This window comes from Delphinapterus leucas, chromosome 19 (genome assembly GCF_059928025.1).
Source record: "Delphinapterus leucas isolate spDelLeu-1000000601 "Yukka" chromosome 19, BTC_Dleu_Yukka2, whole genome shotgun sequence".
NCBI classification, from domain to species: Eukaryota; Metazoa; Chordata; class Mammalia; order Artiodactyla; family Monodontidae; genus Delphinapterus; species Delphinapterus leucas.
Window position 1 is genome coordinate 54,628,916 of NC_143147.1, and position 25,709 is coordinate 54,654,624.

Consider the following 25,709-nt stretch of genomic DNA (forward strand, 5'->3'; position numbering starts at 1 on the left):
GTTCAGTTAGTAAAGCTATTTAAACATTCACGGGGTGAATGAGGTGATGTATGCTCATTATATGAAAGCCACATGTTGGAGAGTAAATGGCTGGTTCCCCTCTAATTCTTTTCCCCCCTAATGTTCACTATTAATTAGATGGTGTGTTCTATTCATATTTTTTGTAAAATCTTGCATATGTAATAATTCTTGCATATGTAATAATGCAAGAATTATTGCATTATGTAATAATGTATGTAATAATTCTCATGGGTATGTGTATTCCTTTACCTAAACTTGCGTATGTAATATGTATATGTAATAATTCTCATTGGTATGTATATATGTAATAATTCTCATGTGTATGTCTATTCTTTTACCTAAACTTGTGTTACATTTTTTCAACTTAACAAAAGCCACTTTTTTGTTCATATAGAGAAAAACCCCTCAGGATGAAAAGAACTGTGGGTCTGGAATTGAGAAACCAATATGCAATTCATGGCTCTACAGGCTTTTCTGTCAATTTGCTGGGTGATTTTGAACAAGTCATCTTACCTCTGGGCCTCAGGCTCTTGGGGTCTCAAGGGCTGCAAACGGGTGAATGTGTCGAAGGGAGGGATGTGGGTTTGCTCTTGCCCTTCCCCACCACCAGCTGGAGAAGTTTTTCCTTTAGCTGATTAATAAATAGTGTGGAAGTCCGTGTAAGGATTTCTTTGGGGGGGAAAAAAGGGAGGTCTGCAGTTAAAAACAAGCTTGGAAAACTTCGCCCTGGAAGAAAGCTCCAGAAGTTTGGCAAAAGGCACATTCAGTAGCCACTTTGAAAGTCCCTGTCGTCAACCCTAAATCTGCTTGGTGATGGGATTCTTGGATAGAGAGAACCCAGGTCTGTGAGACCCGCTGATGATTCCAACCCCCTGCTTTAGCCACTGCACGTGATAAACTCCTCCAGGTTCAACCTGGGCTGGAGCCACCTGCAAGGGGCAGGTTTGACCAACTCCTTGGGAAGGTGGAAGAGGAGGGAGTGTGGTGCCTCCATTCTGGGACTCCTACAAATTGAGAATAGACCACACTCTCCTGGGAGATTCCTGAAGGCTGTGGGAGTGGGCTGGACCAAGTTACTTCTGGAGTTCCCCTTGAGCTTTGGGATTCCAAGAGGTTACTGGGTTTTGGTGCTGAAGGTGCTTGCTTGTAGAGAGCCTGGCATACCTGGGGAGCCTACATTTAAATGAATGCAAATGTAGAGACTGAGACAGAAGAGAAGACATTTAAAATTAGCTTTAGTTTTTTTTTTAGCTTATGAAACGAATTCAACTATTTGTGGGGGGGAAAAAAATTCAAGGACATTCCCTGCCCATCCAGTGGTTAGGACTCAGTGCTTTCACTGCAGTGGCCAAGGTTCAATCCCTGGTCAGGGAACTAATATGCCACAAGCTGCATGGCACGGCTGGAAAAAAAAAGAAAGTCAAGCAGTACAGAAATAGAATAATGTAGAAAGTACAAGTCCCTTGTAGTCTTGTACTTAAAGATAACCACTGTTGACAGTTACTCCAGAATTTTTTTCCTATGTATATGTCACCATATATAATGATTTATCATTATTGTTGTTTCTCAAGCAGAGTCATCCACAGTAGGATCATTGTCACTTAATAATATACCGTGAGCATCTTTTTATATCAGTGCATGGCCTTCCATTACTATTTATGCCAAGAGCTGTAACTCTAGCCAGAAGGCATATTGCTATGTGGATATACCTGAATTTTCTTAACCAATTCCCTGTTGGTAGACATTGGGATCACCCCCAATTACCTGCTACTACAGATAAAGCGGCAGGGGACATCCTTGTTCATTATTATGCACCTTTGTTCAAGTGTTTCTGCAGGCTGAATTTCTTAAACGAAAGCTGCTGGGTCGAAGGACACGAATATTTTAAATTTAAATTTTAATAGGTTTTCCAAATTGTCCTCCAAAATGGTGGGACCAGTTTGCCTTCCTACCAAGACAGGCTGGAAGCAAGGGCTGGTGACAGCACCACCACCTGCTGTTTATACCCACAAGATATGAGCCTCAGGAGGAAAAGTAGCAGAATTGGACAGTTGAATGCCAAGGAGGTCACCAAAAGGGTGCTGCTGGGCTGGGCCTCAAACAGAGCTTGGTATGGACTTGCCTCTTTTCTATACTGAATGAGTCAGATGGGAGGTGGGGCCTGTGCTGATAAAATTTTCCAGAACTTGAGATGCAACATTTGAATCAAATATTAGTTAGGCCGTTAGGGAGAAATGGACATGTGTGCAATATTTGAGGGTTCTTGGGCCCTGGGATGTTAGGCTTCCTAGAGTATTAGTCAGCTTGTTGATGCTTTCTGTTTGGAATATATATACTTCCAGGGCTGGCAGCAGCTTGAAAATCGTCTAATCTAATACCGTTTGTTTTACAGAGAAGCACAAGGGGAGGTCCTGAGAGGTGAAGTGACTTGCCCAAGATAACACAACTAGTTTAGTGGCGTTGGTGGGGTCTAGCCCTGGGGGCTCCTGTCTCCTGGCCAGTGATTCTTCACTGTATCCTGTAGAGACCAAGGACCCTCTCTCATCTGACCCTGAGGCGGGTAGGGGTGTGTGTGGGGGATGGGCATTCCTCGTGCAGGAAGTGATTTGCATGAAGGTAAGTAGGAAGGAAACCAGCGTTTACTGAGCATCCACTATGCTATCCGTGGTTCTTTCATCTGTGTTATCTCGTTTAATCCTAACAACTCCTGAGGTAAGTATTCCGCCCATATTTGGGAGCATGGGGGAAAGGAAGGTCTCCAGTGCTTGGCTGATGTGGCTGGGTTGCACCCGTTAAATAGGAGGGAACAATTATAAGTTCTTGAATAGAGATGTGACAGAGACTCAAAGAGTCACTGGACCTTAGAGAGAGCACCAGAGAGATGAAGGGACGTGCCTGAGGTCACACAGCCAGTGGAGCTGTAAAAGTGGTTTTAGACCTGAGGTCTCCTGTCTGCTGTCCCACCACCATGCTTCCCCCACCACATCCACTGTTACACTGTTCATCGTTTTACTCCCCCTGCCCTCAGGGTGTTTTCCAGGGGCTGGGTGTTAATTTTAGGTAATAACTACACAGAAGACAGGACTCTGTCCTTTTTATGCAGTGTTCAACATAAAACATGGCAACTTAATTATCCCAGTTGGAGATGATAACAAGACATGTTCTGGCTTCGCTTACAAGGGCAGGGCCTACTGGGTGAAGAAAGGTCAGTGAAAGGGCATGGCCAGTGGTCAGTACATTTGAACTTTGTCCAAGGGGATCCACTTGCTCAGGGAGAAATCCTTCCTGTCTTTCGGTCATGTCCCTCATGCCAGTGGATCAGCAAGTCCTCAGAGAACATCTAGGGTCTAACCATGCCATGGATACCACTACCATCCAAATCCAGCCCCCTGCCATCTGCTGCCTGGATGGTTGTAATGCTTCCTAATTGGTCTCCTTCTGGTCTTGTTCCCCTACTGTCTGCCCTCCTTTCGTGGCCAGGATGATCTTCTGCTCACCTCTGCTCACAGCCCACCAGCGGCTTCCCACCACATGGAGAATGACAGCCACACTCCCTACCATGGCTACTGCTTCCCAGTATTATGGTCTCTGACTGCGTTTCCAACCGCCTCTCTATCTCTCTCCTCTTCCCTCTCTCTTCCTGCTGTTTTTTAAGAGGCTGAGGACCATCTAGCTGCTGTGGGTTCTTTCTGGAATACTCGTCCCCTAGATCTTCCCATGACTCACTCCTTCATATCATTTTGAAATGTCACTCTGAGAGGCCTTTCTTTAAAGGAGACACCCTCCCCTTACTGATGCTTTGTCCTGCTTTATTTTCTTAGTGCCTTGGCCACTTTTTGAAATTGTACTTTTTCGTTGTGTATGTTTTGGCTTTCTGTTGAGCATGTTTGATTTTCGCTAAACTCTAAGCTCCACAAGAGTAAGGGGGTTGTTTATTTCATCAGTGTGTCTCCAGTACTTAGCAGAGTGCCAGACACAGGTAGGTACTCAGTGAATATTTGTTGAGTAAGTGAGTGGATGAATGAATGCCAACACCATTGATATATGTTAGTAGAAAAGTATAAAAGAAAAGTAAACACTTTTCTGTTATCCATAGGTGGGTTAACCATTACAAAATGGTTAGGCTGGCTTTTTTCAATCATGCAGAGTATTTCAGAGCAGTGTTTCTCAAAATCATGTCATATATGCTATGGAAATGCAAATCCATTTTGTATTATTAGCTTCTTAGGGCTGCTGTAACTGGGTGGCTTAAAACAACAGAAATTTATTCTCTCTGGAAGCTAGAAATCTGAAATCAGGGTGTCAACAGGGCCATGCTCTCTCTGAGACGCCGGATGGACTCCTTCCTCATATCTTCCTAGCTTCTGGTGGTAGCTGGCAACTCTTGGCGTTCCTTGGCTTCCAGCTACATCACTCCAATCTCTGCCTCTGTCTTTATACGGCAACGTTTTCGCTGTCTGTCTTCACGTGGTGTTTTCCTCTTATGAGGACATCAATCATATTGGTTTAGCACCCACCCTAATGACCCCATCTTGATTACATCTGCAAAGACCTTATTTCCAAATAAGATCATAGTTGTAGGTACTGGGGGTTAGGACTTCAGCATATCTTTCTGGGGGACACAGTTCAACCTGTAACACATTTTAATATTGGTCGAGGCAAATTGTACACAAACGGCTTCTGATGTTAAGTACCATATTTAATTGGCTCTGATGCACTTTTTTTTTTTAAACATTTGAAAATCCCTGAAATCAGCCTGCCTCCTGTACGGTAGTTTGGACTCCCTTCTGCTTTGGGAGATGCTTACTGAAGCTTTCTGCTCAGAGCACAGAGGTATGTGTTACCTTGAATCCCACCTTCCTGCCTTCTTCCCCTTCCTTGGATTACTGAGCTGCTGCTGCATGTAAATGAAAGAACAAAAATAAGATAAACTTTCTTAACAACTTGTTCTAGAGAAACCACTTCTTGTATCCATAGCACCGTTAGCCTATGTTTTGTTCTTGGATGACTCACCCAGCCAGGTGACTGCAATGGAAGATCAGGCACTGCCTGAGTCACCCAGCGTCCCCATGGACCTATTTGAGAAGTCACTAGTCAAAGGTCAGTGGCGGGGCTGGAGACCCAGGCCAGAACTCCTCCCTGCAAATAGTAAGAGAGATGCCCATGGCGTTTGCGGTATGGACAGTCCTCCCTTCCACTGAACACCTCTCCCTCTGACTGAGCCCTCTCCTGGAGTCCCCGGCCTCACTAGCGTGGCCTGTTCCTGTGTTCTGACATCCTGTCTAATTGGACAGCATATCCTCAAAATAGCTCTCATTGACGCATTATGACTTCCACTGGTTCCAACTCCCTTCCTTGTTCCCTTTTTTTCCTCCATTTTCCCCACCCTTTGTCTCTCTTCTGGTTCTGTGAATTGGGCTGATGTGTCAAACCACAGCCTTCTACTTTCCAGGCAAAGTTCTTTGCTGGTCTTGTCTATGTTTTCTAATTGGCCTTCTCTTCTTGGCCATCCCTCCTAGACTATATATATATATATATATATATTTTTTTTTTTTTAACATCTTTATTGGGGTATAATTGCTTTACCATGGTGCGTTAGTTTCTGCTTTATAACAAAGTGAATCAGTTATACATATGTTCCCATATCTCTTCCCTCTTGCGTCTCCCCCCCTCCTACCCTCCCTATCGCACCCCTCCAGGCCGTCACTTTTGATCCCCTCCCTTCAACTGCTTGGGCCTCAGGATACAAACAGCAACAATAAAAACAATAGCAACCATAGCAGCAGCAGCCCTTATTGAGAACTTTCTGTCTTGCCAGCTATTGTGCTCAGAGTGTGACAGGGATTGGTTGCTTTATAACTACACCGGGAGGACCAGGGCCAGTCCTCCTGTTGCCTCGCTGTGGCTAAGCTGTCCAAGGAAATGGGTGCTAGGGGTTGTTAATTTGTTTCAGTGACAAAGTTCTGATGAAGATCCTTGATTCTCCAGCAGAGCCGAGTCTGGGCCTCCGAGGCTGAGCAGGAACACAGGCCTTATGAATGACTGGAAACAGAGGCCCAAACTCCTTCCACATGTTTTGGGGGAGGGGTGGCCTCAGAGCAACGGCTCGCATGGCCCAGGCGCACAGACTTCTGATGAGTCAGTCGCTTTCAGCCACTGCATTCTGGGGAACCTGCCCTTGGTCACAGGTCTTGGTGGGGGGCATCCCAGGAAGCGGGTGGTGGTGGGGGAAATCATTGATTCTCATGAAATCAACCTGTGATTCATTAAAAAGGAGAGGTAAGGGGAGCTGGGTAACCGTGACTCCCCAGCCATGACTTCCTAAAGAACAAGTCCCAGCAGCTCATAGCGTGTCTGGGGTCAGGGACTGCCCGTTCACTGCGGGGGGGGGCGGGGGGCCTGCTGTTGTTTATTTCACATCTGATAAGGCTTGCTTTTGTGGCTATGAGTCAAGGACTCATGGGGAAATGCTAATTTGAGAATGAATGGGTGGCTAAATGGATAGACTGGGAAAAGTTTTCAAAAAATAATTAGACAGCGCCCACACCTCCCACGGCCCGCTTCTTGCTTCTGACGCTTCCTGCGATCTTGTGCGTCTCCTCTCCCTACCGAAAATCCATGTCACTTATGTCCAGAAGTACTCCCATGGATGTAGATGCCTAAAATAGTGCAGGATGTGCTTCTCTCAGAACTCTTCCAATAAGGCAGTAAAAGGGGGATGAGTTCCCATCTGGCTGAGAAAAGAGCAGTTGTGAGCTAACAGCCGGCCAGGCAGCCCATGAAGGGAGAGGCCCTCTGGATGCATTGCTGGTTTTGAACATTCAGGCATTCTGAATCTGGCAGCTCTGGGAAGATTGGCTATTTTTCTTCCATTAGAGACAGTACATGGCTGAGGGTCACCCCAGCTCAGAGGTGGCCTTGGTGCCTTAGGGCCAGGTCTGGAACCACTGCCGTAATTTCCACCTCGCAGTCCTTGTATGGCATGCTTAGGTTGGAGTCCGTCAGAGGCTGGAGCCCCAGAGGTTATTCAGGGGCTTGCAGTAGCATATCACTTGAAGAATCTTAGGGTTGGGAAAGGCCTTTTTTAAACTAAATGTATTTATTTATTTTTGGCTGCATTGGGTCTTTGTTGCTGCACCCAGGCTTTCTCTAGTTGTGGTGAGCAGGGGCTACTCTTCGTTGCGGTGCGCGGGCTTCTCAATGCGGTGGATTCTCTTGTTGCAGAACATGGGCTCTAGGCACGCGGGCTTCAGTAATTGTGGCATGTGGGCTTAGTTGCTCCGCGGCATGTGGGATCTTCCCGGACCAGGGATCGAGCCCATGTCCCCTGCATTGGCAGGTGGATTTTTTTTTTTTTTTTTTTTTTTTGCGGTACACGGGCTTCTCACTGTTGTGGCCTCTCCCATTGCGGAGCACAGGCTCCTGACGTGCAGGCTCAGAGGCCATGGCTCACGGGCCCAGCCGCTCTACGGTATGTGGGATCTTCCCGGACCGGGGCACAAACCCGTGTCCCCTGCATTGGCAGGCGGACTCTCAACCACTGTGCCACCAGGGAAGCCCTGGCAGGTAGATTTCTTAACCACTGTGCCACCAGGGAAGTCCTGGGAAAGGTCTTTGAAGTTAGACAGACTCAGGGCTCTGAGGAAATGTGGGGCTTCCAGAAGGCGCTTCAAGGATTCCACATATAATCTAGTGTTTTGTGGAGAACAATGAAAATTTAAATTGCCCAAGGAACAGTTTCAACCCATTTGCCTGTTTTATATTGGAATTGTATGCATAATTTGGAGAAATGAGCTCAGTTGTTTAAAAAACAAAACAAAACTGATCTAGTCCAATACCTCTCAATTTGCTCTAATATATATTTATTGAGCATCTCCTTTGAGCAAGGGCTGAGGCTGGGCTGGGCAGGACAGGCCTCAAAAGCCTTAAAATCTATTGAGTGGCAGTGCTGTTAAGGCAGATACATAAAAAATTATAAGTTGGGAATATTGGAGTGAAGAAACTAAGGCTGAGAGGAATTAAATGACTCATCCAAGGCTATATTATTAGTGGGTGACTCAGTTAGGACCACAGTCTACTGACTGTGTGTGTACCTTTTCTGTTAGGTCACTCTGACCTGAGATGGATACTGTTAAAGTGCAATTTTCAAAGAGTTAAAAGTATGATTCTCATACAACTATAAAATGAACATGTGTCAAAGATTTCATCCAACTTAATGAGGGAACCAATAAGATGTTGACTAGTTCAAAAGAGAATTCAAGTAAGGGAGTTATAGTCAGTCAGTCAAAGGAATGCTGAAGTCAGTTACCTAACAGATTCAAAATTGGTTAATGTTCTACAAGGCAATAAACCTTAACCTTTGGGGGTTACCTTTTCTACCGGACAGAAATCATTTATGTTGCTGTTGGATAAGAATCATATATGTTGCTCTCCATTGTTGTTGGTTTTCTACAGGTCAACCTCTGTTCTTACAGAATCATAAGATAGAAGTCAAACAAAGGTACACATCCCTGGAAAATCAGATAATCCCTAAGCATGGTGGGTCTACTAGTCAACCCTTTGCATTACCTTGAAAGGACACCCAGTACTCCCTTTGCCTATTTCCACATTTTGGATTATTTTTCTTAACAATATTTTGTGTATGTGTGTACACACGCATTTGCTGGGTGTTTTTTTTTTTTTTTTTCCCAGATGTTGAAAGGGAGTTCAGCCACGCTGTTATAAAAGGGACTGAGACAGCTCTGTAAGAAGTTTCAGGGACACTGGGAAAACATCCCAGTGATGAGGTTGATTTCCCCCAAATATATTTGCTGGTCTTATGAACTGGGGGCAAGGGACCACTTTAGAAAATTGGATCAAGTAATTGTCAAGATAATTGGGTCATAGTAGGAATGGGTCTCCCTCATTCTGCTCTTTGCACAGTCGTCCCTCGGGATCTGTGGGAGATTGATTCCAGGCTTCCCTGACGACCAAGGATGCTCAAGTCCCTTATAGAAATAGTTTAGTGTTTGCATATAACCTTTGCACATCCTCCTGTATTCTATAAATCATCTCTAGATTACTTACAGTACAATGTGAATGCTATGTAAATAGTTGTAAATCCAATGTAAATGCTATGTAAATAGTTGCTGGCACGTGGCAAATTCAACTTTTGCTTTTTGGAACTTTCTGGAATTTTTTTCCTGAATATTTCCAACTCGTGGTTGTTTGAATCTGCGGATGCAGAACCCACGGATATGGAGGGCTGACTGTACTGCAAAAGGCCTTCCTGGGGCACTGGAGGTTTACCTGACTGAGGCCAGGAAGGCTAAGCTGGGGGAAGGAGGGAGGATGGGGGCTTCTGTCCAGGCAGATGTCTGGGTTTGCATCCTGGTTGGGCTTCTCAAGGCTCTTTTCATGCCTCTGGTTGTCTCTGCTCCTCCCTGCAGCTTTTTCTCTGTCCTTTGACAGTATGAAGACTGTTCACACTTGAGCGGCATTTTGTAGTGTACCCAGTGCTTCTCCTTTACCTCACTGACTTCTTTGCACACATCCTATGAGACAGATATCATCACTTCATGGAGGTTAACTAACTTGACCAAGGTCATGACACCTAGTAAGAAGAGCATTCAGAATTCAAATACAGGTCTTCCAACTCCAAAATTCCATGTTCTTCCAGCTTATATCAGTCAACTTTTTCTAATATTTCTGCGGTTTTCCCTAAAGCATTCTATATACTTGGATCCCAAGATATATGAATTGGGAAGCTTGAGAAGATTTGCTTTCCCCTGGCAGGCCAGTAGGACACTGCCATGGTGGTCACCCCCACCCCCATATTTAGACCGTGTGTTAATGTTAGTGCATCCGGGCTCTGAATTCCCTGTGTAGCGGCTGTGACTAAGTCACTAGAATAATTGGAGAGAGGGTACGTTGCCATGGCTCTGGGCCTGAGATTTTCATTTGTACAATGTAGGTGTCAAATCAGTTGTTAATTAAATCTTTTCCGTCATTTATGATCTGACACTTGCTCCATCACTTGCCATCACAGTGACCTCATCAATTGAGGGCTGTGATGAGTTTCTCCTGACCTTCCTCATTCTCCTTCTCCCTTACCAAACAGCCTGTGTTTGGTAAATGTCTATGGGATGGGTAAGGTGTATTTGTGTGCATCTGAGAGCTGTAAACCTGGGCATTTGGGAAAGCTGGGAAAGGATGGGGGCAGACCAGGTACTTTGTCATGTCAAATGAGATACTAATGCCTCTGTCTCTCTGTTACAGGGCCCAACATCTGTGCCACACGAGGCGTGAGCTCCTGCCAGCAATGTCTGGCTGTGAGTCCCATGTGTGCCTGGTGCTCAGATGAGGTAAGGAGCAGATATCCGACTTTATTTCTTCCCCAGACTTAGCTGCTTTTGTGTAGAGACAGACCCATGGGGATATCTCCTTCCTCCTAAGTATACAAGCCCCTTGTCCCTTCTGAGCAAAACTAGGGAGAAGCCTTCCCATTGATGGGCGTCGAAGGGAGCTGTCATGGGCTGTTGCTGGGAATGCCATCCAGAGTGTATTGCGTGGCCCCAGCCTTAGGCAGAGTGGTTAGGCCTGCTGGCCTCTCTGTAGCCATTGCCATCCTTTACCACACTTTGCTTGATTTTTGTTGGGGTGCAACACCCCCGAGAAGCAGGGCCTCGGGTCTCAAAAGGGGAGGCATGAGAGGGTTATAGGTACAAAGGGGATGCTGGCTTATGAACATTCCAGGATTTTTAAAAGGCAAGTAAGAGAGGGATCTTGCGCTTGTGTGGGGGGCTGTTTAGACAGAGGATCTCTTCTCTTCCCTTTTCCTGTCTGATGACTGGACCCCCATGGCTTTACATTTTCCCCTTTCTTTCTCCTCTTCCTCTCCTTCCTTCCTTCTCTTGGGAAGGTGTCAATGAAAGAAAGAGCTGGGCCAATTTGGTGAGGCCGGGAGGGTGACAGGAGAGGGTTAGCTGTGTCTAGGCAGACGATTTGTTGTGTCTGGGGCCCTAGGGAGTGAGTGTGTCTGAGGGAATGGCTGTGTTTGTGGCTGGGATGGGAATTTGGAGCTGGCAAGAGCTGGGGGGTGAGTGTGGCTGGAGAAGGTCCAGTGATCACAGAGTCTGGGGCTGAGTCATGGGCCTGGTTCCCGGCAGGTGGTTACCTGAGCTCCTGGCCTGGCTGCGTGTCAGCCACCTGAGGTGCCCTCTCTGTCCCTGCCCTCTGCAGCTCCGTGACTGCTCTGACTCAGGCCCTCATTCTCTCCGCTTCTCTTCCCAATCTACTGAGTTTCCTAAAAAGGCAACCTCCCTGGAAGGCTGGTGGGGGGTGGGAGCCGAGAGGCTGTGTTTATCCCTCAACGAGAGGACAGCCAGAACGACAGAGGCCAGCCCAGCACACTGCTTTGGCCTCTGAGCAGTTCAGCAAGAGAACTGCTTCCAGAGGCAGCTGCCCAACATCTGGGCCACATTGACTTCATTTAGCAAATGAGATATTCCCTGGGGCTGGGAGTTGGGGGTGGGGCTGGGTTGAGTGAGCCCTTCCCCTCCACCCCCGCAGGTTCTCCACCCCTCTGGGCTGAACTGGCTGCTCGAGTGTGATGTGGCCTCCTCCCTTCTCATTTGCCGTATGCTCCTTCCCTTGGTCACCATCGTGATATTATTAAGCTTCTTTTACGAGGAGGTTGGAATTCTGCAGCTGAATCCTCAAAGAAGGGAAAGCTGGATGGGGAGGGCGCCTCATTGGATTGGATGGCCTGTAGCTGGTTGGAGCAGAGGGGTAGCCAGGGCAGAAGCCCTAGTATCACTCAAAAGATGCTCCCCTCTCTTCAACCCAAAGCAAGACAAAATGGAGAAACTGTGGTTCAGAGGAGTCTGGGATTCTTGGAATGTCTGTCACCTGTCTTGATCTGCATAGGAACAAGCCAGGTAACTGGCCTGCTGAGGCCATGCTGAGGCCTGACCAGACAAAGCCCTTAGGTCATGTGACCAGAATTTGGAGATATATATAGAATATTTATTGATGGCCGTGGTGAATTTTTTCCCGTGGGGCATACCAAGGTGGGAGGAGGGAAGAAGGAGGGTGGGAAAGGTACCAGGTAGGATCAAAATATAATGTAGGACTAGCCTAGGGATGGGGGATGGAGTCAGAGAGAAGATGGGTGTATCCAGGACCAAAGAAAACTAATGAGAGGCGATAGATGGTCCAATAAGATATTTTCTAGGAGGATGGAATTTAAAAAGGAAAGTGTTTTTTTTGTTTTTGGTTTTTTTGAGTGATAAAGTCAGATTTATTGCTCTGGATTGAATCAGTGGACAGGACCTAGGGAGGGGGAGGGGGACACAGGAAGTTAGTGAAGCATCCTCCTGGCCTTTGCTGAGTTCTCAGCACCCTGGGGAAGTGGGAGGGCCAAGGGCTTAGTGAATGACTACAATTATCTCTCTAATAGGGGAGGAAGGGTAGCAGAGGAGGCCAGTGTGGGTTAACATTTGTCAACCAGGGAGAAATGGGAGGTGGGAATCCCGGACTGTAACTTGAACAGGACTGCTGTTTTTTTCCTGAGGGCTTCCCCTGCACTGACCAAGTTTAACTGCTGAAAGTGTCTTGGCTGTTGATTTTAAAAACCAAAAGTGAACCATCTGGGCCACTTTGCATGTGATTTGTTGAATAATCAATCCTGGAGAGCCCTCTGCTCCTGCCTCTCCTACCTTGGCTGTTACAGGCAGAGTTGGCAGTGCCTGGAAAAACAACTGGTTGGGCTCAGCTTTCCCTGGTCCTGGAGGACAGCAGCTCTGGGTGTGGATAGCAAGCCCTTGGCTGGGTAATAGGAAAACATAGCCAATGTGGATGAGTGCAGAGTTTTGGGCTCATCTGCATAGGGTGTGTTCTTGGGGGACTGGATACTGATATGGGTTGGGGTGGTGTGCTGTCTCTGGACTGTGAATCTAGCAGAGAGGCTGGCTTCACAGAGAGGTTCAACTTGTGGTCTTGGCCTTCGTGGCATCATGTTGGGATCTAGAACCTTCCAAATTTGCCTGCTGGTAAGAATCACCTAGGGTGCTTGTTAAATATAAGGGTTTCCAGGATGGACCCTGAACCTATTGCATCAGAATGGGTTGTTACAATAGCAAGTTTGGCAAATATTGCTAATTGAAGGGGCTGATCATTGGGGTCATGATGGGTGGAGCTGGAGTTAAGGTTGCCAGATAAAATACAGGACACCCCAGTTAAATTTGAATCAAACAACAAATACTTTTAGTATAAGTATGTCCCAAATACTTTTAGTATAAGTATATCCCAAATATTTACCAAATTTGGCAACCCTAATGTGGAGAGAAATACTAGGAATTCTTCTATAGTCGTGAGTGCACGTCAGAAGGTAGACCTGCTCACACTCAGCCTGACATCCATGGATAAAACAAGAAGAAAGTGTTTGGATTCCACAAAGAAGAAGACTTTAATAGGACTTACTTCTCATTTTTCTTCTCTGCCTTTTTGGTGGGGGGAGGTTTAGGCCACTGTTTAATTCCTATTTAGTCACTAATATCATTTCATTCTCACTTCTCTGCTGCTTTTTCTTTCTTCCTATTTTTTTTCTTAATCTGGAGGGCAAACTCTCATCTTGAGTGTTTTGCCCCAATTTGTTATCATAAAAAAAGGCATAATATTAAAAGTGCTCCTCCCTCTGTAAACAGTGGGGTGTGAGTATCAATAACCATAAACTAAAATGCTTTCCTTTTCCTCTCCTTTCTGTCCCCTCCACACCTCTCTCTCTCTATGTTCAAGTGATTTCTTGTCCTTACCAGATGTCAAGAGAACCATGTTCATTCTTTTGGATTGGAGGCATTTCTTAGCACTCTGGGGAAATAAAATGTACCACGACCTATTGTTCCTTGTCCTCCAAGAAAGAGTATGCAATAATAGCAGTAGTTAGAATGGTAATAGTAGAAAAGAGTCGCCTATTTGAATCTATTTGTTTATATCAGATCAAAAGGATTTGAGTATATTTGACTTTCGTTGAGATTTTTATATTTTGAAAGCATTTCCCATTCACAGCTTTATCCCCTGTCCCACCCTGTGAAATAAGTAGAATAATGACAGTTATTCATGCTGTCCTTTCCCAGTTTCTAAAATGGGATTAATGGAGAATGGGACTAGGAGTTGAATTTCCGCCAGGAGAGGGCGGGAATTCAGCTCACACTGCACGTGGGTTGGGACCTCCCACTGCTGTGCTCTGGCTCTTCCCCTGGGTCTTGGTTATCTTTGCCCTTTTTGTGTAACATCTGGTTTCACTGGGAACTGGAACTTGAACACTCCTCCCCCCCTCCTTCCAGCTTTCTCTCTGAGTAACCTGGACACATTCCTTTTACCTTCTCAGCCTGGGTTATTAAGAAAGGAATGTGGCCCAGATGTGTTGAGGTCAGTGCCTTGGTGTCCTTTTGGGACAGCAGGCTCTCAGGGCGAGCGTGGCTGAGGAGCAGGCCTGTTATGTTCCTGACCCCTGATGTCAGCGACCAGAGAGGGAGGGAAGGAGACAGTTTTTGTTTCTCAGTGTTTAGATTTCTTCGGAAATTCATAACAAACCATAAGCACTGTCAGCAAGGCTTGGCACTTCAAACTTTCTTCTAATAAACACTGCCACGTTAGGAAATGGGGGTCAGGAAACCCCCGCCAAGATATTCTCTCCCTTCACCGATGCAGCCTGAAGATACATGATGGCCTTGCTGTTCTCATTGTTTCCTGGTCTCCCCCTTCCCTCTCTCTCCTTCAGCATCTGCCTTAGTCCTGGAAAGGATCAGCAACTCAGGGCATCTCGGTCCATCCAATCATTGCCTTTTTTGGAAGGTTTTCTCTCTGGGGTTTTGTGGGACCCTGGAATCAGAGATACAGTAGGGAGTTTTTTGAGCAAGAAAGAGACTGCTTCCTGAGAGAGAAGGGTTGGGAGAGATGGACAGAAGCAGCAAGAATTGGGGCACAAAAACGTACAGTGTTCGTGAGTTCTCCCTTCTGCCATTCTGTCCCTGGCAGAGGGACCTGGCTGGGTGAGGGGAGGGCATCTTCATCTCTCTGAGGAGCTCTGATGTCCTGTTGGGATCTTCTGAACCAGGGAGATTAAGTCTCATGTACCATTTCCCATTGCTGATGCCGTTCCTCTACCTCAGACCCGTGAAGAGGAAGAAGGAAGCTGCTGGCTTCTGGAAGCTCTTTCCACATTTTGCCCGGGCTAGGGCGGTCCTCATGCCATTTGTGTCCGTTCAGGCTGCTGTAGCAAAAATACCACAGGCAGGCTGGCTAAACAACAAACATTTATTTCTTACGGTTCTGGAGGCTAGAAAGTCCAAGATCAAAGTAGCAGCAAATTCAGTGTCATCGATGGCCATCTCCTCACCGTGTCCTCCCATGGTGGAAGGGGCCAGGGAGGTGTCTGGGGCCTTCTTTTAAAATAAGGGCACAATCCCATTCTCGAGGGCTCCACCTCATGACCTGTCACCTCCCAAGACCCCACCTCCTAATACCGCCACCTTGGAGATTAGGGTTTAATATATGAATTCTGGGGGGACACACATTCAGTCTGTAGTACTGTTGGTGTTGTTCATGGTCCCATCCACATGGGGAAGCCTTTCTGCCTATCAGAGGAGGGCTGGGCAGGAGTGGGAGAGGGGCGTCGAGCATCGGGAGGGGTTTAAGCTACAGAGTCCTGAGTTTCTGAGTATGGATGTCTCCTTGTGGCCCAGTCCCTCTCCTGGAAACATAGCTTCCAGTCACCTGAGGGGCTGAGGAGGCAGAATGTTATCTACCCTTCCCACACCTCCCGTATCCCCATCTTGCATCCTGTTCCCTACCTGGTGCATTCTCAGGTGTGGCTCTTCCCGGGACTGTTTCTTCTACATTCCTGCTTCTCTGCCTTGATTCCCGCTCTACACAGAATGCAATACAACGTACCATTTTATGAGGATAATTACAGTCAGACAATCCAGTCAGCGTCTCACTTCTGCCACTTCTTAGCTCTGTAGCTTTGGGCAAAATACTTAATTTCTCCAAACCTTCGATTTCTTACTTGTAAGATTGGGTTCCTCATTTGTGAAACCTCCAAGCCTCAGGTTTGTAATTTGTAAAATAATAATAATTCCAGCATTACAGAGCCGTGATCAGGAGGATTGCAGTAATCCGTGTAAAGTGCTTCTTACGGTGCCTGACATGCAGCGAGTACTCCATAAATGTTAACACTAGCTGCTCTGGGATATCGGTGTGGGTTATTCAGCCGACTTCTGGAAGTGGTTGTGAGAGGGGGTGGGTAGGGGTGTGGGGGATTGTGGGGTTGAAGGCCTAGATATTTCGAAATAGGTCCAAGGAGGGGTTTTCTAGCTTTGCAGCAGTTCCCCCAGCCTGGCAAGAAGCCCTTATGGGCTTGAGCCCACACGGTGCTGGCTAAGTTTGCTGAATGTCAGAGCAGGAAGGGACTGAGAACGCCATGTCATCTAACCCCTTTAACAGGGGTGAACAGGTGAGGGAACTGAGGCTCCGTGGAGTGAAATGACTTATCTGAGGTCACAGGCTGGTTAGTGGCAGACCTAGGATTGAACCCATTTCCTGATTTCTAGCGTTCATTCCAGTGCAGCATGTCCCCCGTTCAATACTCAGGTGGAAACACACACCAAGCCCCAGAGGGCTGTGGGATACACACCGGGGTGTTTGGAAGGGCACTCAGTCTGCCATTTGGCCAGGGTGAGGGAGGAAACTGAAAGTGATAGGACAGGCTCTGATCAGTGGCTTGACATCATGGGATTTGCCTAAGCTTGTGAAGTTTATTCAAAATTAATTTATCCAGGAACTATTTATAGAACATCTTACAATAATAGCTAAGATTTATTGAGCATTTACACTATGGCAGGCACTGTGCTATGTGTTTTACACACACTGTCTTATATGGTCTTGCAGAACATCCCTGTGAAGCTGGGGCTATTATTATTTTCATGTTATAGATGAGGAAACGAAGCCTGGAGAGTTTAGGTGACTCGCCCTAGTAACCAGCTAGTAAGAGGCAATGCTGAGATATAGTCTCAGCCAATCCGTGCTCTCAGCGCCTACTCTCTGCTGCTTCCCCATATCCTCCCCCATCACTTAGTTGTCAGTCTCGCGTTGTGTGCTGGGAATAGAGGGGAAATGAGACACACATAGTCCCTGCCCTCGTGGATCTCACACCCCAGCCAGTGTTTTAACACAGTGCCTTCCAAACTGTTTTGACCCTCACCTACAGAAAGACATACATTGTTATCATTATTTATTATACATATTATACCCTACTCCCCAACATATAAACCTTTCCTGGGACTTCCCTGGTGGTCCAGTGGGTAAGACTCCACGCTCCCAACGCAGGGGGCCCGGGGTTTGATCCATGGTGGGGGAACTAGATCCCGCATGTTGCAACTAAGAAGCCCGCCTGCCACAATGAAGATCCCTTGTGCCACAACTAAGACCTGGCACAGCCAAAATAAATGAATAAAATAAAAACTAAATATTAAAAAAAAGAAGCTTAAAAAAGATTTAAACTTAAAAAATAAATAAACCTTTCCCAAAACAATATTTACTTTTACCACTTACACACTTTGATACTTTCTATTCTATTATGTTGCATTTTAATAAATTGGTGGTTGAGGCCTACTACATTGATTTTTGAGACCCACAGGTGGGTTGCATTTTACAGTTTGAAAAACACTGGTCCAACAGGCCTCTTATTGTACTGTTCCTCTTCCTACCTACCCATCCATGAGCAGGCACTCACCCAACCTTTCTGATGCCTCAGTCTCCCCCTTCTGTACAACAGGCCTAGGGGCTATCTTAGGAAGGACCACATGAGTTCATTTATGTTGGTTTAGCTCCAAAGTGCTGGGTAAGCTCTAGGCTGCTGGGATGTGGCAGAGCCTGCAGGAAGCAGAGAACCACTGTAGCTCTGATCACAGGGCTTCGTCTCGTCTTACAGGCTCTGCCTCCGGGCTCGCCCCGCTGTAACCTGAAGGAGAATCTGCTGAAGAATGACTGCGCCCTGGAGTCCATCGAGTTCCCCATCAGCGAGGCCAGAATCCTGGAGGCCAGGCCCCTCAGTGACAAGGGCTCTGGAGACAGCTCCCAGATCACTCAAGTCAGTCCCCAGAGGATTGCACTCCGGCTACGGCCAGGTGGGGATCCTGCAGAAGTAGCTCACAGTGGAATTGGGGTGGGAAGAGAAGGATGTGGAGGGAAGTGTGGGCAGGAGAATGGAAGAAAGTGGAAGGTTTGGGGACTTGAAGTCAGAAGATCTGAGTTTGAATCTTAACTCTTCCATATATTAGCTATTTGACTTTGGGCAAGTTACTTAACCCTTCTAACTTAGTAGGTACACAAAAAATGTTTGTTTCTTCTTTCCCCCAATGCCTGTTTTACCCAGCGTATAGCTTTTTATTGAGGCTCAAGTGAGTCTAAGATGAGAAAGCAACTTGTAAGCTCGTTTTCCATGTAAGATTGGGGCAGGGCATGCATGGGGGCAGAGAAAATAGGGCAGGAGACCTTCAGAGGGGGGAAGGATTAGGCTAAGAGACAGGCTTTTTTAAAAAAAATTATTTTTGGCTCCGTTGGGTCTTTGTGCTGCATGTGGGCTTTCTCTAGTTGCAGCGAGCGGGGGCTACTCTTTGTTGCAGTGCGCGGGCTTCTCATTGCGGTGGCTTTTCTTGTTGCAGAGCATGGGCTCTCAGCATGTGGACTTCAGTAGTTGTGGCACGTGGACTCAGTAGTTGTGGCTTACCAGTTCTAGAGCGCAGGCTCAGTAGTTGTGGCTCACGGGCTTAGTTACTCCGTGGCATGTGGGATCTGCCCGGACCAGGGATTGAATCCGTGTCCCCTGCGTTGACAGGTGGACTTTTAACCTCTGCGCCACCAGGGAAGTCCAGAGACAGGCTTTTTGGAAGCACTCATTTTGACTTTTCAATTAAGTCAAGAATTTAAGAAAGTACCTTCTACGTGCAAGGCATATATTGGTTACTATGGGATTCAGAGAAGGGTGGGACATAGTTCCCACCTTTTACAGAGTCTGAAGTGTAATAACTGCCAACACTTCTGTGACTCAGGGTGGTAGACCCTTGGGACCCAGAGGACTAGACAGATGAGGATTTAGAGAGGGTGGAGACTTTTAGAATGGAAAAGAAGAGGTTAAGGGCTTCCCTGGTGGTGCAGTGGTTGAGAGTCCGCCTGCCGATGCAGGGGACACAGGTTCGTGCCCCGGTCCGGGAAGATCCCACATGCCGCGGAGCGGCTGGGCCCGTGAGCCATGGCCGCTGAGCCTGCGCGTCCAGAGCCTATGCTCCTCAACGGGAGAGGCCACAGCAGTGAGAGGCCCACGTACAGCAAAAAAAAAAAAAGAGGTTAAAAGTAGGAGGGTCAAGAGATTGGAAGAGGTATAGAATTGCAAGGGGAGAGGAAAAGGGACCAGGGCTTTCAAGTTTGGTTTGATTAAAAAGTTACTTCAGAGAATTCCCTGGAGGTCCAGTGGTTAAGACTTGGCGCTTTCACTGCCAGGTCCCGGGTTCAATCCCTGGTCGGGGAACTAAGATCCCGCAAGACGAGTGGTGAGGAAAAAAAAAAAAAAGTTACTTCATCCCAGCTGTGTCCAAATCTACTTAAGCCTTAGAGGGAGAAGAGGAGAAGAATTAACGTCCTTCCACCTTGCAGATGATTCGAAGAATTTCTCCGTCCAAGTTCGGCAGGTGGAGGATTACCCCGTGGACATCTACTACTTAATGGACCTGTCTTATTCCATGAAGGACGATCTGTGGAGCATCCAGAACCTGGGTACCAAGCTGGCCTCCCAGATGCGTAAGCTCACCAGTAACCTGCGGATTGGCTTCGGGGCCTTTGTGGACAAGCCCGTTTCACCATACATGTACATCTCCCCACCAGAGGCCCTCAGAAACCCCTGCTATGAGTAAGTCTCTCTTCTAGAAGCCAGGGCAGCATCTCTCCCCATTGCCCCAGACAAATCCAAGTCCTGCTTCCTCTTTCTAGTCTAGGGTAGCTTTGTTGGCTGCCTTCTGGCCAAATCATATCTCCTCTCTACCATGGTCTCTCTGTCCGGCAAGTGGGCCAACCCATTGATCTGGAGTGTTGTATTAGGAGAGTCCAAGACTGTTTGGAGACCTAGAAAGGAAATCCATCAGCTTCTTGGTCTAGGCCACGAATAAATAGTGTAAGTAGATAGAGGAGTTACGATTTCAGAATGATTGATTCCATTGCTATTGTCCTCGTTATCCAGGATATGAGTCCTGCAGGGTTAAAATGCAAGGAATTAAGTCCTAGAGGCATAGGAAAGAGTGGAAATGATATTTGTTGAACGCTCTAATAGCATACGTTGATGTGTCCCTCTGTTGAGAGTTGGACTTACAACTGAATGGCTTATTTATTTGTTGGAGACTATGCAAATCCATGGATTATAATTTAAAATGATGGTTACCGGGCCTGACAAGGTATGAATTTACTTTTTAGATTCGAGAGTTATATGATGTGCCTTTTTAACCTTCTGTCTGGATTGTAAGGTTCCCCAGAAATTGTGTCAGCCATCAGTTAAACAAACCATTGGACTGGGGACAGAAATGCTCCTGTTTGGCACAGAGCTATCAATTTATTGGTAGTTCAGGGACATTAAGTTATTGACGAACTTTTGCTTTGTTGTTGTGTTAATGTTACTTTAGAGAAGTGTTAAGTATAAAGTGATAGCAACAACAACTAGAGCCTCACTCTGATCTAAAAGCTTTACATCTATTAACTCATTTAAGCCTCACAACTCTTATGAGATATGTGTTATCATGTCCCCATTTCTTTATAGGTTAGGTATAGAGAAGCTTGCCTAGGGTTCCATGACTAGTAAGTCAAGGAGCTGGGATTTGAACCCAGGTAGTCTGGTTCCACAGTTCACTCCCTTATCCTCTGATCTAGCTAGAGATTAGGTCAATGTGATGCCTAGGTAATTTGAAGGGTTTGGAGTCTAACCTGTCTGGGTAATGGTAGTTGTATAGAACTCGCCTGGGCATTCCACTGTCTATATCTGTCCCCCTCTTTTCCCTCCCACTCCCCATGCAGCCTTTTCCATCAGATGTCTGCTTAAATCATTCCTTCCCTCCCCAGTATGAAGACCACCTGTTTGCCCATGTTTGGCTACAAACACGTGCTGACGCTAACTGACCAGGTGACCCGTTTCAATGAGGAGGTGAAGAAGCAGAGTGTGTCACGAAACCGAGATGCCCCAGAGGGTGGCTTTGATGCCATCATGCAGGCTACCGTCTGTGATGTAGGTTTGGAGGGCATGGAGTGCCAGGTGTGGGGGTGCAGATCAAAACGGGGAAGGAAGTGGCTCAACTGTGGGGATTTCTATGTGAACTACGAGATAGGAACTAGGCAGAGCTTTGTACAATTTGAGCAACAGGTTGCTCCCGATCAGCAGCCTCTGCTTGTATCCGCTCCCTGGCCGGAGCTGATACTTTTGGGAACCTCAGTGGTCCCAGATGTTTCCTGGGAAGAGGATCTTCTCTGGAAGTGTATCAGAGTCAAGGCTGGGTTCACCTAACCTCGGCAAAGTGGGCAGATGTCCAGATGGGATTTCTTCTAGCCCAACCCAGCTCTGCGGATGCAGATGGGTTTCTAGATGGGCCATGTGATTATCACTGAAGAAGTTCTGTTTGGAGTTGAAGTAGGTGTCTTTCAGCTGCTTGAAGTAATGAGCCCTGAGACTGTTTTCCTAAGAGAACAGAAACCCCTGAGTTGAAAAACTCCAGCTTATGTTCCAAGGACTAGGACTGAGGCCCTTCTCCAAGACAACTTGTCTAGCCCTTCAGATGGGGAGCTTCTTGGGTCTTTGTTTTGTACCAGTGACATGGCTAAAGTGGCTGTCTCTCTTTTGCCTTTTTTTTTTTTTTTTTAACAGGAGAAGATTGGCTGGAGGAATGATGCCTCCCACTTGCTGGTGTTTACCACTGATGCCAAGACCCATATAGCGCTGGATGGAAGGCTGGCAGGCATTGTCCAGCCCAACGATGGGCAGTGTCATGTGGGCAGTGACAACCATTATGCTGCCTCCACTACCATGGTGAGATTCTCGGTACCACCTATGGTTCCTATTCACTATGGCCAGGACTGCCCTAACCCAGGCAGTCTTTGTGTGAATGTGAAAATGGCAGCCCTTCCTCTGGGCAAGGCTCAGGGCTCTTTTCAGCCCACCCTCACCTCTCCCGCCTACTGGACACCCTCATCCAGGGTACCACCTGTACAGCCATTAGAGATGGTCCTGACTGTGGTCGGTGTTACCACTGCCTCCAGCACCAGCAGCATCGTCATGGCATCCAGAGTGGACCCAGAGGACTTTTGCAAGTCCAGCTGGAAAGCAGGCCATCCTGTCGACTGTGCATGGATTAGCCCCTTCTTGGAATATCATGCTCACTTGTGGTTATTGGAAGAAGACAGAGGAAAAAGAGACAAAGATCATCAAAAGCATAGAAAGCCAGTCCTGTGAGGAAACGTTAAAGGGCTCAGAGTCATTTAGCTGGAATAAAAGAAGGCTAAAGGATGCTTTAGCTGATACATGAGAAGACTTTTTTTTTAATTTATTTTTTATTGAGGTAACATTGGTTTATAACATTATATAAGTCTCATGGGTACAACATTATATTTCTACTTTGGTGTACGCTACAGCGTGCTCACCACCAGAAATTTCGTTTCCATCTGTCACCGTACAGTTGATGCCCTTTACCTATTTCTCCCTCCCCACAGCCCCTTCCCCTCTGGTAATCACTGCTCTGTATGAGAAGACTTCTTATAAGTTGTTTTCTGTATAAGTTGTTTTCATTTAACCATGGAAGGTTAAATAAGAGGAGAGGAGATTACATTGAAACAGGAGAAATTGCAGTAAGCCGTAAAGAGAACGTAGAGCCCTGCAGCATGCTGCCACTCTGAGTATCTAGAGGGAGGTGTGAACTCTTCATTTCTTAAAGACAATGTAGCAACTACCTCATCTAGGTGGCTTAAAGGTACATCTGTGAAAAGGAGCCTGAGTTGCATGATCTCATGAGCTCCCTGAAAGGTCTAGGATTCCAGGGACATGTTCATAATTTACCAGCACCCCCATTTTGGCTTGAATTCTTTGGTGTCAGCCATATACAGGTTGAGCACTACCAGGCAATGGGCGAGTCTGTAACGATTGACACCTAGTCTATGCAGGACCTTACCAGGGGCCAAGGGAGATAATAAGACTATATAACGTCCCACCCTTAGGGAGATTTTGGTTTACTCGAGGAGATGTGGTACCAATAACAGAAGATGCATGATTACTGCTAACTGGATAGAATAGTTGATGAGGATTTTAGGTATTCAAAAGAGGAAAGCTCGTCATGAACTGGGATGATCAGGGAAGGCCTCCTGGAGAAGGTGGGACCTGAGCTGGGTCCTAAGGAAGGAGGAGCATTACCAAAAAGAAGGCCACTCGAGGTGGGAGAAAGACAGTGGGCCAGCTCGGTGGTAAGTAGACGGGGGAGAGAGGTGAATGATTGGAAAGGAAGGTTGAGACCACATGGTGAAGGATTGCAAGCAACAACCCAAGGCATTTGTCAGTAGCTGCAGAATGGGAGGAAGCTTCAAAACAACGAGGTCTGGCAGCACCTGACCTGTGGAAGCTGCTCCTTGGTACAAATGCACTGAATTTGAGTAGGAAGACAGAGGTGCTTAGTTTTGGCACTACCAGCCTGTACCTCTTTATCTATCCTTAGAGTTCACAACTGGGTTTGTGTTTGCCTCACATTGTCGTGGGGTGAAAAGGTTTAAATCCCACCACTGTCAGGGCCATGGCCCAAACCACCCAAGTCCTAAGGCTTAGAATCCATGGATGTATGTGAATAGGCTTCTTAACTAACCATCACATCCTCTCTTTTCATAGGATTATCCCTCTCTGGGGCTGATGACTGAGAAGCTGTCCCAGAAAAACATCAATTTGATCTTTGCAGTGACTGAAAATGTAGTCAATCTCTACCAGGTGACTATGCCTTTGGGGCTTCCTGGAGTGGGAGTGGGGCCTGTGATGGGTGGACTTGTCTCAGGGAACCAGCCCACACCAGCTTTGGCCACGGTCCCTAACTGGGAAAGACCCAGGAGCTAATGATTCCTCTCGATGGTCTCTCTCCTCCAACTTTGAACCTAGCAGGATAGGTGTGTTGATGTTTGCAGTGGTGGAGGGGAGTAATTCAGTGGGGAGAGGGGTGTGAGAGGTTCTCTATAATTTTGCTCAGTGCTGAAAAACTGCTAGATATATTCCTGGCAGTGACAAGTAAAATATCCCATCTTGGGCTTCCCTGGTGGCGCAGTGGTTGAGAGTCCGCCTGCTGATGCAGGGGACGCGGGTTCGTGCCCCGGTCCGGGAGGATCCCACATGCCGCGGAACGGCTGGGCCCGTGAGCCATGGCCGCTGGGCCTGCGTGTCCAGGGCCTGTGCTCCGCAGCGGGAGAGGCCGCAGCGGTGAAAGGCCCGCGTACCGCAAAAAAAAAAAAAAAAAAAATCCCATCCTTCCCTCAAGTTTCATTTCAAGACCCTCTGATTTGGGGAGGGCTTTTGGAGACCAGCAGCTTCATCAGTCATCCCCGGACATCTCTGTCTTCCTTTCTAGAACTATAGTGAGCTCATCCCAGGGACCACAGTGGGGGTTCTATCTACTGATTCCAGCAATGTCCTCCAGCTCATTGTTGATGCTTACGGGGTAAGTGTCTTACACTGGGAATGGGCCTGCTAAGAGTCCACTTCACTTGGCATTACCCAGGAGGGCTCAGATTTGGGAGTCCTGGCTGCAAGTCCACCATGCAGCTTTCACCGCCTTCCTCTTCTTCTTCCAGAGGCCAGGAAGTGATAGCCAGCACTGGGAGGACTGCAGCCTTCTGAGATAGAAACGGCTCAGAAAGGAACGCCAAGGAGGCTTAGGAACAATGGGGGAAGAGCTTAGAGAAGGTGGAAGAGAGAGGATGGGGATGGTGATGAGGACGAGCAGGGCCCTGAAATTGAGGGGGGCGGGTGCAGAGTGATGGAGATCTGGGCTCCAACAATAGAGCAGAGAGGGAGCTGAACCATGGGGAATGTGAGGTTGATGAAAGATCAGGTAGAAAGTGCTACTAGCCAAGGTGACCAGTATTAGCACTCCCTTCTCACATGTCCGTGAGGCCTGCAGGAGGGCGTAGCTGGTTTAGATTTTACCCAGACTCACCTAGAAGCAAGTGGAGAAGGAGAGAGAGCATGTCTTGGGCTGGAAATATAGCAGGAAACAGGCTCCTAGGGATGCTCTGGCAGCTTGCAGGTGGACCTCAGCATCTGGCACTGCAGGTGAGTCCAGGACCATCTGGGAGGTTTTGCTTGGGATGTAATTGGCTCCTACTCATTTCCTCTCAGCCCATTTTCTTATCTTCTCTTGCCCTTTTCTGCTCAGAAAATCCGCTCTAAAGTAGAGCTGGAAGTGCGTGACCTCCCTGAGGAGTTGTCCTTATCCTTCAACGCCACCTGTCTCAACAACGAGGTCATCCCAGGCCTTAAGTCTTGTGTCGGACTCAAGATTGGAGACACGGTGAGGTGGACTGGGCAGGGGCTGAGGCTGCAGCTCTGACCTTAGCCTGTGCCCCAGAGCGTCTGTGGGCACCCACCCCTTCCT

At 47.2% G+C, this 25,709-nt stretch overlaps 1 protein-coding gene across 3 annotated transcripts in view; it reads left to right on the forward strand.

The window, feature by feature from the left end:
* The first annotated feature begins 6,410 nt into the window (after nucleotides 1-6,410).
* ITGB3 (integrin subunit beta 3) overlaps nucleotides 6,411-25,709 on the forward strand; it is a 44,996-nt gene continuing 25,697 nt past the window's right edge. For all 3 annotated transcript variants that reach the window (XR_002646761.3, XM_022589072.3, XM_022589073.3), the window contains exons 1-8: nucleotides 6,411-10,364; nucleotides 17,993-18,188; nucleotides 19,714-19,966; nucleotides 21,163-21,325; nucleotides 21,959-22,120; nucleotides 23,960-24,055; nucleotides 24,684-24,773; nucleotides 25,491-25,625. Coding sequence is in view for 2 of the 3 variants with exons in the window: in XM_022589072.3 (XP_022444780.2) it covers nucleotides 10,341-10,364; nucleotides 17,993-18,188; nucleotides 19,714-19,966; nucleotides 21,163-21,325; nucleotides 21,959-22,120; nucleotides 23,960-24,055; nucleotides 24,684-24,773; nucleotides 25,491-25,625 (1,119 nt within the window). In the remaining variant the exon portion in view is untranslated. The remainder of the gene's footprint in view (nucleotides 10,365-17,992; nucleotides 18,189-19,713; nucleotides 19,967-21,162; nucleotides 21,326-21,958; nucleotides 22,121-23,959; nucleotides 24,056-24,683; nucleotides 24,774-25,490; nucleotides 25,626-25,709) is intronic.